Genomic DNA, 11129 nt, shown 5'->3' with positions numbered 1-11129 from the left:
GCTTTTCTTATTTTTTCAAACTCTATTTTTTTTTTTGACCTTTTTACCTTGGCTAATAATAATTGAAGCCTTGATTATGCTCTGTTTTTCTACCATTGTTTTGGGTCAGGCAGGATGAAGTATATTTAATCCAGTAATATACAATTTTCTTGCTTAGTGGTTTGGATTCTCATGCACTTGATCTCGTGCTTTTTTTTTCCTTGCTCACTTTGACTTAGGATTTTGCATTTTGCTTGTGGTAGAAAGTGATTTCTTGTATGCGAAGTAACTTTTACAGTTTGTGCTCGCCAAATTGACAGAATTTGTGGATGTACTGAACATGCTTTTAAAAGCTTTACCAAAGTGTAATTCTTCAATAAAGTTTAGAATGTTTTAGTCTTAAGGTTCACTGAGGATTGGTGCATATTGGGATTAAGAAGACGCTAACCTTTAAAATGCTTTTTTGGATAATTTTGGGAGGTGAATATTATTTGTGGACTTTATGTCATATTCTTGGTTAAAATGTGTAACTGGAAAATCAATGTTTCTAAACTAACCCACTCGGGGAAGTGTAAGGCAAAGAAAGGAAAAAAAAACTGGATTAAATAGCAAATAGAAGTATTTATGCTGGTACAGATCTAAGCTTCATTTTCATTTTCCCATAGCTTTTTCCTTTATGATGTTGGAAGTTGTGAGAACATACTTCTTGTGTACAAGTAGTTGAAAGATTAGTACTCATTTCAAAGCTAATTGCTATTTGTGCATCCTTTGTTTGTAGGAAGTATTGGAGTATGCAGATAAAGACTGCATGAAACAAGGATTCCTTCACTTGTTCTTATAAGAGGAAATAGCAAAACTGGACAAATTTGTTACTAATCACTCCCTCAAAGTTGGTGATTCCCCAATCTAGAACAACTTTTGCTATTATTATCTTCACCAGGAAAGGCATAGAAAAGTTGCAACCCAGGCATTTTAGCTTCAAAATTTAGCTTGGAAAGGCATAGAAAAGTTTCGACCCTGCATTTTAGCTTCAAAATTTAGTTTTAGTCAGATTCTATATACTAAGAAACTTGGCTGTCAGAGGTTGGAGAAAAGTCAAGATCCAAAGCTGCAACAAACACCTGCATCAGCAAATTAGTGCGGGGAGTGCATCAAATATCAAGCTGCATACTCTTGTGGAGGATATTCTTAGCTTGAGAGTGCTGTTTCAAATGTGCTCTTTTGGTAATATATCTAAAAATGATAATCATGTTAGTACTACAGTTGGGGAGTATGCCTTAGGTATATTGCATGATGAGGAATGGATAAATCCTCTGTGCTATTGAGCACTTTTGTATAGAATTAGGGGCCTTTGCTCCAAGTGTAAAGGTTAGTTGATGATTAATATATGGCTAATATCGTTTCGGAAAAAAAATATATACTAAGAAACTATACCACCTCATGGTGATTATTGATATTTATATTGTTAGTGAAATCTGTAGTAGACCCTTCATGGTTTTTCCGCTTTCAGTAAGTTTTGAGTTACCATATAAATCAGGAGAATTTGGGATATGGTTTTCCCGCTTTCAATTCATCATCAAAACCACGTCTACAGGGAAGCAGATTATGAGAGGACCAAATTGTAGTGTCTTCAAATAATGCCCTCATGACCAGCAACGGATGCAAGCCAGCACTGCTAGGTACGACTGTGGTCAACAATCTGAGGCATTGATGTGTTCAAATCAGATTGCAGAGCAGGTTGCTCTCGATTGGTTTCAAATCTAATAAGGATCCAAATGTTCAGATGGAATAGAGTCCCTATAAGAATATTATTAGCTCAAATGCAGTGTTCTGAGCCCTTCACTGACAAAAAATTTCACAGCATGCGCAGCGACGCAGGCCCCAAAGCATCTAATGGTAGCTGAGTTGACGATCACTTTTAAAGCAACTGTATTTGATGACAGAACAAACATATCAATTATGAGAGCATCCACAATGGATTACACTCCATAAAGTGTAATCCACATGCCACGTCAGCATTCCACTTTCTCCTCTTTTATTACACTTTCACTCACAATGGATTACACTCCACAAGGTGTAATAGCATGGGTCCACAATTAATCAAATATTTATTTTAATAATGCATAACTCATATCCCATAAATAAATAAAGTAATTTTTAAAACTAATTTTGTTATTTTTAAAAAATAAAGTACTAACTTTCGTTAAATTTTGTACATTTTGAATTTTTTTTATTTTCTAAAAATGATATTATTAATTTTTAAGTTTGAATAATATATCTTTTTCTATGTTTCAAAAATAATATATTGTTATTTTTTAAAAAATAATTATGTAGGAAATTAAACAAATATTTGATACTTCAAATGCGAAGATATCATAATAATCCATACTTAATTAATAATTCGGAATGTAATTAGTTGAACTCCATAACATAATATTACATAAGTTAAATCAAATAAAATACAAATAATAACAAAATGAATACTAGTTTTCATTGTCATTGCCTTCGAATCGTTCCCAAATATGCTCGACCAAGTCTGATCGAAGTTGATGATGTACTTCTCGATCACGTAATTCCGCATTCCTTTGAAGGTAATATTGAAAATTTTCGGCCGAACCTTGAGTCACAGGAATCGTTGGATCGTCATCGTCAGCATCCCAGTTTCTTATTGCATCTCCTTCATCATCCACAATCATATTGTGCAATATGATACATGTGTACATTATATCTTTGAGTTTTGCTCTGTGCCAAAATCGAGCAGGACCACGTATAATAGCCCAACGAGATTGGAGCACTCCAAAAGCTCGCTCAACGTCTTTTCTTGCAGCCTCTTGCATTTGCTTGAACTTTAACCTCTTTGGATCTCTAGGAGATGTAAAACTTTTAACAAATGTTGCCCATTCTGGATATATGCCATCTGCTAGATAATATCCTTTATTGTATTGGGTGCCATTTACCATAAATTGAACATCAGGAGCGTATCCTTGCAATACGTCATTAAATAGTGGAGATTGATTGAGCACATTGATGTCATTGTTAGACCTCGCGACACCAAAAAATGCATGCCATATCCATAAATCGGCTGATGCGACTGCTTCTAGCATTATTGTGGGAGATCCTTGATCACCTCGAGTAAATTGACCTTTCCATGCCACGGGGCAATTCTTCCATTGCCAGTGCATGCAGTCAATGCTACCAAGCATGCCAGGGAAGCCATGCCGCTCGGAATGCAAATTAAGTAAACGTTCAACATCATTAGCATTAGGCCTTCTCAAGTATTGTGCCCCATAAATATCGATCACACATCGACAAAATTGTGACAAACACTCGATTGCAGTAGTTTCACCCATCCGTATGTACTCGTCCAACTGATCAGCTGGTGCTCCATATGCTAACTGTCGGATAGCCGCCGTGGTTTTTTGAAGAGGAGAAAGTCCCTTTTTGCCTGCAGCATCAAGCCTCATTTGAAAAAACTCAGAATGATTTGTAATGGACTCCACAAGTCGAAGGAATAATTCTCTTCTCATTCGAAACCGTCGGCGGAATATATGTGAAGGATAAACTGGATTGTCGGCAAAATAATCATTAAAGAGCCGCACATGCCCGATACCCCGCTCTCGATCATAATATCTTCGACTACGTGGATGCATATTTGAAGTAGTGTGGTGCATTTGCCACTCCTCCAACAGCATCATAATTTGATCCTCTGTGTTGTCCTCCATTTCATCAGCTAAAACTTTTCTAACTTCTTCTATAAGAGAGGGATCAGGATATTGAGACATTTTGAAGTGTGTTGAGTTTATGGTTTCAATATGTGGAGTCTCACTAATATATAATAGAGGGCTAGTTTCCAACGGCTAGTTTTTAACGGCTAGTTTCCAACGGCTAGTTTCTAACGGCTAGGATTCCAACGGCTAGTTTCCAACGGCTAGTTTAATATTATAATAAAAATAGTAAAATGCAAAATTAACTATAAAAGTACATAGTGCAAACAAAATTTTTATTAATCACTTAAATGTAAAATGGAAAATTTAAAAATGACATTACTAACCATGAAATTAAAGCTAAACTAAGGAATATTATACTTGGCTTTTAGGATGGAACACATATGCTCATGAATTTTAAGCTGCTGCTCGGACATGCCTGTGGTATCCTTCAATAGGATTTCATAATCATTTCGAAAATTATAGTTGTCTAACTTATTTGCTAAGTTTTCCATAGCTTGCAATTTTTCTTCTTTGTGCTCTTTCAACTTCCTCCGGATTTGACTAAGTTCTCCATCAACATCTTGCTCATTCGTTTTTGATTTTCCCTTTCTCTTTCCCTTTTTAGCTGCTTTTTGACCAAGTGGACGAACTTCACGTACTTCACTATCATCGATGTCAAAATTTGAATCCGCATTGGATGAAGAAGTGTATGCCCCGCTTTCATCAGTCCTTATTTTTTTTTAAGAACGCTGCATAGGAGTATTTGCTTTCCATTTCGGATCATCTTTCAATAGCACCCATACATGTTCATGTACAAAATGCTTATTCTTATTCTGGTGAAAAAGCTCTCGTGCATGCTGTTTGATCTGATCATCATTCCACCCGCTATGATGTTCTCCAACCAATTTGTTGTAGCATTGGTTGAATTCATTGACCATTCGACTCAACCAATGCCAATGTGATTTCACAGCCTTATATTTTCTTGGCGGCCCACATTGCCGATTCTCGTTGAAGTATTCCGTGACTCGTTTCCAAAAACTCTCTTCATTTTGAGAATTACCCACAATGCTACAATTAGAAATTGTGAGCCAAGCACTTGCAAGTATCTTGTCATCATCCACACTCCATGGAACGCGTTTATAATCAGATTCTTCCATTGACTCATTGGTGAGAGTAATGTTATCCACCCCACGTTGTGTTGAAAATGGTGGAAATTGAGAGTCCGGCATTGATTCCGTTGATGCAGCATTTTGTTGTTGGCCGGCGAAATCAAAATCCTTCCTTATCTCTGACGGAGTACTTGAGCCTCCATAACCCATGCAAAGTTATAATACCCCGATGTGTAATGATTTCCCATATTTGGATTAAAATAAGGAGGTGGAGGATACATGGGAATTGGATATGAAAAATTTGGCGGATTTTGAAAATTTGATGGATGATTGGAAGTGGATAAATTTGGGGGAAATGCATAATTTTGCACATTTGTAGGAATACCAGAAAATGGGTAATTTGGAAAATTTTGGGGGTTTTGATTTTGTGAGGATGATGAATTTTCTATATTTGGAGCATTTAACATATTTGTAAAACTACTCCAATTTTCATCCATAATCACAAAAAATGAATTAAATGAGTGAGAGAGTAGAATTGTGTGAGAGAATAAAAGAAATAATAGAGTAGAATATTGGGATATATTTTAGTAAAAAGTGTTGTGTGTTTATATAGAATTCTAAAAAAATAGTGCCGTTGGAAATGTTACCGTTGCCATAGGAAATAATGTTGCCGTTGGAAATCCTCGCTGAAATTTTACCGTTGCCATAGGAAGAAAATTCAATGGATTACACGCATCACCTGTGTGATGCGTGTAATATCCATGACACGGCTCCAATGGGGAGTGTCATGGAGGGGTGTAATGGGAATGGGGAGCCATTACACCCCCATTGGAGCTGCTCTAATATCACTATCCATAAATTGCACGTTCTTTCAAAAATGACAAATTTTATGAGATGGAGGGAGTATTAATATCCCCACTTCCCAATTTACTATTCTTTTTTCTTCTGTGACAAGAAAATAATCAAGTTTCAACCATAAATGTTGACATTTAATTGTCATAAAATTTTCTGCCAATGTACACAGGAGAGGAGCCATCAAGTTAGGAGTGAATCGACTTTTCATTCTTGCCTTTTTTTTTTTGGTTAAATTTTATTTTTAATACTACACAATAATTGAAGTGAAATCATTCAAGAGACCCTATAAATAAGCTACTGATCATGATTGTTTCAAAATTGCATATTACCCAAAAAGGATGAAAATATCCTATTCAGCAGTGCTTCAATTTGCTTTCCTCCTTCTCATTGCCATCTGGTGGGATTCTGCATCTCATCCTCACCACGAAGAATTTGTTCCATGCCTTTTAAATTATACTGATAGCCCCTCTGATTTCTCAAAAGCAATTTACACCCAAAACAACTCTTCTTTCATGTCGGTCTTGGACTCCTACATCCAAAACTTGCGCTTCCTTTCACCAGAAATTCCTAAGCCCCGAGTCATTATCACAGCTTTGACTGAAAATCAAATTCAAGCAGCAATATTTTGCTCTAAGATGCACCGCTTACAGATGAGAATTCGAAGCGGTGGCCATGACCTTGAGGGCACATCCTTCATTTCTGACATCCCATTTTTTGTCCTAGACATGTCCAACTTCCGTTCAACCGCGGTAGATGCTAATAGTCTAACCGCCTGGGTTGGAGCTGGAGCAACCCTCGGTGAACTATACTACAGCATTCACGAGGCCAATAGCTCTCTGGGGTTTCCGGCTGGTACATGTCCAACTGTTGGCATTGGTGGGCACATCAGTGGCGGAGGCTATGGTCCATTGACAAGGCAATTTGGCCTTGCTGCGGACAATGTCATCGATGCTCGGATCATCGATGCAAACGGAAAAGTTCTGGATAGAAAGAGCATGGGTGAGGATCTCTTTTGGGCTATAAGAGGTGGAGGCGGTGCCAGTTTTGCAGCCATTCTTGGATACAAGTTGAAATTGGTCGAAATTCCAGAGAAAGTTACTGCGTTTTCCATCACCAGAACCTTGGAACAAGATGCAACCCAACTTGTATACGAGTGGCAATATATTGCCTCAAAGTTACCACTGGACCTTACTATCACACTCCAATTTGTCAATATCAATTCCGATCAAACAGGTAAGAGAACTGTGCAAGTTAGATTTGTGTCTGTTTTCCTTGGTAAAGTTGATGAATTATTTTCAATCATGAACCAACAATTTCCCGAGTTGGGGTTGAAGAAAGAGGACTGCAGTGAAATGCTTTGGATCCAATATATTGCCTTTCACAATGGTCAACCAATTGGTGACGTTAAAGAGTTCTTGACCAGGAGAGGCTCTCGAGCTAAACTTTATTCCAAAGATAAATCTGATTTCGCCAAAGAGCCTATCCCTGAAAAAGGGCTTGAAGAGATATTGGAAAAGCTTAATGAATTACCTCCTTCTATGGCAATAATGGAATGGAGTTATTTTGGAGGAGGGGTAATGGATACAATACCGGAAACAGCAACTCCATTCCCACATAGAGGAAATTTGTACCTCATATTTGTAGAGGTTTTGTGGAATGCAACAAATCAAGAAGTGGTGTCTAAACAGCGTATAGATTGGATCAAAAAGCTTTACAAGGTTATTGGAAAATATGTTCCTAACAATCCAAGAGCTGCCTATGCTAACAATCGCGACCTTGATTTGGGGGTGAATAATAAAGGTAAAACAAGTGTTGAAAAAGCAAGGATCTGGGGTGCTCCATATTTCAAGAACAATTTTGATAGACTGGTAGAAGTGAAAACCAAGGTTGATCCTTATAATTTCTTCAAGAATGAGCAGAGTATCCCACCTTTGCACTGATCATGCTCGAAGAAGAAATGCCCTGTAATTTTTGGGAATCGAGGAGATTCTGAATTTTGAAAGGTTTATTTCAATTTGTTTCCTGGCTGGACAAGTCTTGTTAGCACAATCAAAGGCAAAACACTCACAAGTTTCATTAAACAATCAAAAACATTACTTGTTAAGGTTGGCCTAATCTTTTTCTTGTGCCATGAGTCTTCAATCCGAAATCTAACTTTGTCCAAGAATTTTAGTATCAATTTAACATCAAAAATTGGAGAAGGTGACAGAATTAGGCATATTGGGGTATAATGAGTCAGAAATGCTAGTTGACAGTGTGAAGTCTAGATCTATGAATACATTCAGCATCTAGGCCTAGTGGGCCAATAGTGCATGAATTAAACCGAATCCCCCAACAAGTTGGTATACTTTTTTGTATTTTTTTTCTCCTTCCAAGAAAAGAAAATATGAATAAATTCCGTAAATGCATCGACCAGAAAGGTCTGCCAGTAAAGGAGTACGTGAGAAATCAGGACGACGTTTCCAGATATAATTACTTTAAACTTTTCTTTTGTATTTTTCATCCGGAATAGGTGGGGACAGAAACACGAGAGAAAAAAAACACCGAAATATGCAAGAGAGTAAAATTGATATGTCACCCGAAATCATTAATTTAATCTTCTGACAAAACTTTGACATTAGGATTTGGAGATTAAAAGGTATTGAACACCAAAATTATAATTAAAAATAAAAGAAAAGCTCAACCGGAAATAATTTGATGAATGATACTTAATTGTTGAGTGAATTACATATAACCCCTATAGTTTCATTTATTACCACATGGCTCTCAAAATCTCCACTTCACCACCTTATAGTTTTATAAAAAGTGAAAATTTGACGAAAGTTAACCTGTGTAACATCGTTAATTAAAATGTCAACAGTGCTCTTACCTAAATGCTAATCAATGAATGACTTAATTGCCTTGTATAAAAATATAGGAGTCATCTTCACTTTATGTTTTAATGCTATTATTCTTCTGGTTCTTGGAAGTACTGCTTCATTCTATGGTCAATAATTAGGCAAAATGGAGTTATTAGACATTGTTGTTTAACTGAGAAGTACGTAAGAAAGTACAAATATGTAATCCCACTGGAAACAAGAAGTGAGACTCCGATATAACAACAGCTACAGATGAATGAACCGTGACATCACGGTATACAACACACATCAAACGCAATGGAAATATCAATTCAGAAGAAAAGTGCTAATGAACAATGACGGAGCCAAGGGGGGCAGAGGGGGGCCATGGCCCCCCCTAAGTTTTGAGAATTTTAATTCATAATATGTAAATATGTGTGTAAAATAAAATTGGCCCCCCCTAAATTTTTTCAATTTTAGTTTATATTATGAGAGTTATAATATATATATATATATTATATATATATGAATTAGTCATCTTTGAATGGAATTTCAATTTTGGCCCCCCCCAAAAAAAAATCCTGGCTCCGTCACTGCTAATGAATAATAACAACACTAATAATAATAATAACTACTGTATCCAGCTGGGCTAGAACAGACTTCATGGAGTGGTGGTCTCAGGCTTTTTAGGCACCTCTGGCTTGGGCAAAGTTGGTAGCTCGGGTTTAGGCAATGTTGGAATCTCTGGCTTCGGCACATTTGGCAGCTCAGGTTTTGGCAATTCTGGAATCTCATGCTTTGGAACGGTTGGCAGCTCAGGTTTTGGCAATTCTGGAACCTCAGGCTTTGGAACGGTTGGCAGCTCGGGTTTGGGCAGCGTGGGAATCTCAGGCTTTGGCAGGGTTGGCAGCTCAGGTTTAGGCAGTGTTGGTATCTCAGGCTTTGGCAAGGTAGGAATCTCAGGCAACCCTGTATCAAGAAGGCGACGCGCTTCAGCTTGGAAACAGTTGCTGCTCATGGATGATACAGCAATAAGCATGGCGAAAACAAGAGATGCACGGTCGAAACTAGCCATCCTTGGAAGGGATTAAGCAAATATTGATGATTTAGAAGGTAGATCGAACACACAGGTTGAAGAAAGTGCTTTAGGCTTTTTTGTTTTGTTTGCGAGTGCATGGAAGAATCTATCTGTATTGTGCTTATATAGATGCGAGAAGTGGAAAGCAGGAAGGTTATTTCGCTTTGGCTGGCGGGGAAGTTGTCTCATTGTCCGTTAGTTCAACTTCTCAACCATACATAAATCTCTGAAAATGTCTTGACGCCGCCAAAGAAAAAACGAATAATAGTGGTTCAACCTACAATGTCTAATTGCTCGTTCATACGCTAGATTGCTGATTAACTACGTACGTGTATTCCAAGTATACCAAAATGTCAATGACGTATCGTTTGATGACAACTCAGTTCCCCCTCAAATTTAATAATCAATGGTTCATGCGGGTTGGTGAACCTCACAGAAATGCAGCGCGATCGATGCGTAGCATGCACCTGGAGATTCATGAGCTAATTTTTGTCAAACGCAGTTTCCCTCATGAATATGGTTTTCTGATTGAAGGATTTCTCCATTCCTTTGTTAAAAAAACATGAATATGGTTTTCTGAATTAACCGAATCCCCCAACAAGTTGGCATACCTTTTTTATTTTTTTCTCCATCCAAGAAGAGAAAATATGAATAAATTCTGTAAATGCATCGACCAGAAAGGTCTGCCAGTAAAGGAGTACGTAATAAATCAGGACGACGTTTCCAGATATAATTACTTTAAACTTTTCTTTTGTATTTTTCATCCGGAATAGGTGGTGACAGAAAACGAGAAGAAAAAAACCGAAATATGCAAGAGAGTACAATTGATATGTCACCCGAAATCATTAATTTAATCTTCTGACAAAACATTGACATTAGGATTTGGAGATTAAAAGGTATTGAAAACCAAAAACATAATAAAAAATAAAAGAAAAGTTCAACCGGAAATAATTTGATGAATGATACTTAATTGTTGGGTGAATTACATACAACCCCCCATAGTTTCATCTATTACCACATGACTCTCAAAATCTCCACTTCACCACTTTATAGTTTTATATAAAGTGAAAATTTGATGAAAATTAACCTATTTAACGTCATTAATTAAAATGTCAATAGTGCTCTTACCTAAATGTTAATCAATTAACGACTTAATTGCCTTGTATAAAAATATAGGAGTATTATGTAGACAAATACAAAAATCACAGTGAGAGTAAAGTGAATATTTATACAATCATAAACGGGTAACACGAAAATTAATATTTTATCACACGCGCTTTTAGAGCGCATTTGATATAAATGCCGTAATTGATTGTGCATTCTGTCCATTTTTCACTTTACATAAAAATATAAGGGGTTATATAGCTATTTTGAAATCTTGGGGGGTCATCTAGCATTATATAAAATTATAGGGAGATTATAAGTAATTTACCCTTAATTTTTTCACTTTATTTGAAACTTGTGTTTAGTGTTTAATTATTTTGATTCAATTTCTCAAAAATCAGGATTTTGACTAAATCCAAATCTTCAAGTGATCTGTATTTTTGTGAAAAATAGATATTTG

At 36.6% G+C, this 11129-nt stretch overlaps 5 protein-coding genes across 5 annotated transcripts in view; 2 read left to right on the top strand and 3 right to left on the bottom strand.

Moving 5' to 3' along the window:
- LOC113782568 (quinone oxidoreductase PIG3-like) overlaps positions 1 to 780 on the top strand; it is a 7101-nt gene extending 6321 nt beyond the window's left edge. The window contains exon 6 of the mRNA XM_027328453.1: positions 758 to 780. Coding sequence (XP_027184254.1) covers positions 758 to 780 — 23 coding nt within the window. The remainder of the gene's footprint in view (positions 1 to 757) is intronic.
- Positions 781 to 2462: 1682 nt separating this feature from the next.
- LOC113782567 (protein ALP1-like) lies at positions 2463 to 3761 on the bottom strand. Its single transcript, XM_027328452.1, has one exon. It carries the CDS (start codon positions 3759 to 3761, stop codon positions 2463 to 2465), a length of 1299 nt encoding a protein of 432 aa, XP_027184253.1.
- Positions 3762 to 4426: 665 nt separating this feature from the next.
- On the bottom strand, positions 4427 to 5005 carry LOC113782566 (glutathione S-transferase T3-like). Its single transcript, XM_027328451.1, has one exon. The coding sequence runs from the start codon at positions 5003 to 5005 to the stop codon at positions 4427 to 4429; it is 579 nt and encodes a 192-aa protein (XP_027184252.1).
- A 983-nt stretch (positions 5006 to 5988) lies between these two features.
- LOC113782565 (berberine bridge enzyme-like 8) lies at positions 5989 to 7590 on the top strand. The gene has a single exon (XM_027328450.1). It carries the CDS (start codon positions 5989 to 5991, stop codon positions 7588 to 7590), a length of 1602 nt encoding a protein of 533 aa, XP_027184251.1.
- A 1497-nt stretch (positions 7591 to 9087) lies between these two features.
- LOC113781943 (protein PELPK1-like) lies at positions 9088 to 9585 on the bottom strand. The gene has a single exon (XM_027327822.1). The coding sequence runs from the start codon at positions 9560 to 9562 to the stop codon at positions 9149 to 9151; it is 414 nt and encodes a 137-aa protein (XP_027183623.1). The 5' UTR covers positions 9563 to 9585; the 3' UTR covers positions 9088 to 9148.
- Positions 9586 to 11129: the final 1544 nt, after the last annotated feature.

The sequence above is a fragment of the Coffea eugenioides genome, chromosome 9 (genome assembly GCF_003713205.1).
Source record: "Coffea eugenioides isolate CCC68of chromosome 9, Ceug_1.0, whole genome shotgun sequence".
Taxonomy (NCBI): Eukaryota; Viridiplantae; Streptophyta; class Magnoliopsida; order Gentianales; family Rubiaceae; genus Coffea; species Coffea eugenioides.
This window is presented reverse-complemented; position numbering and strand designations above follow the sequence as displayed.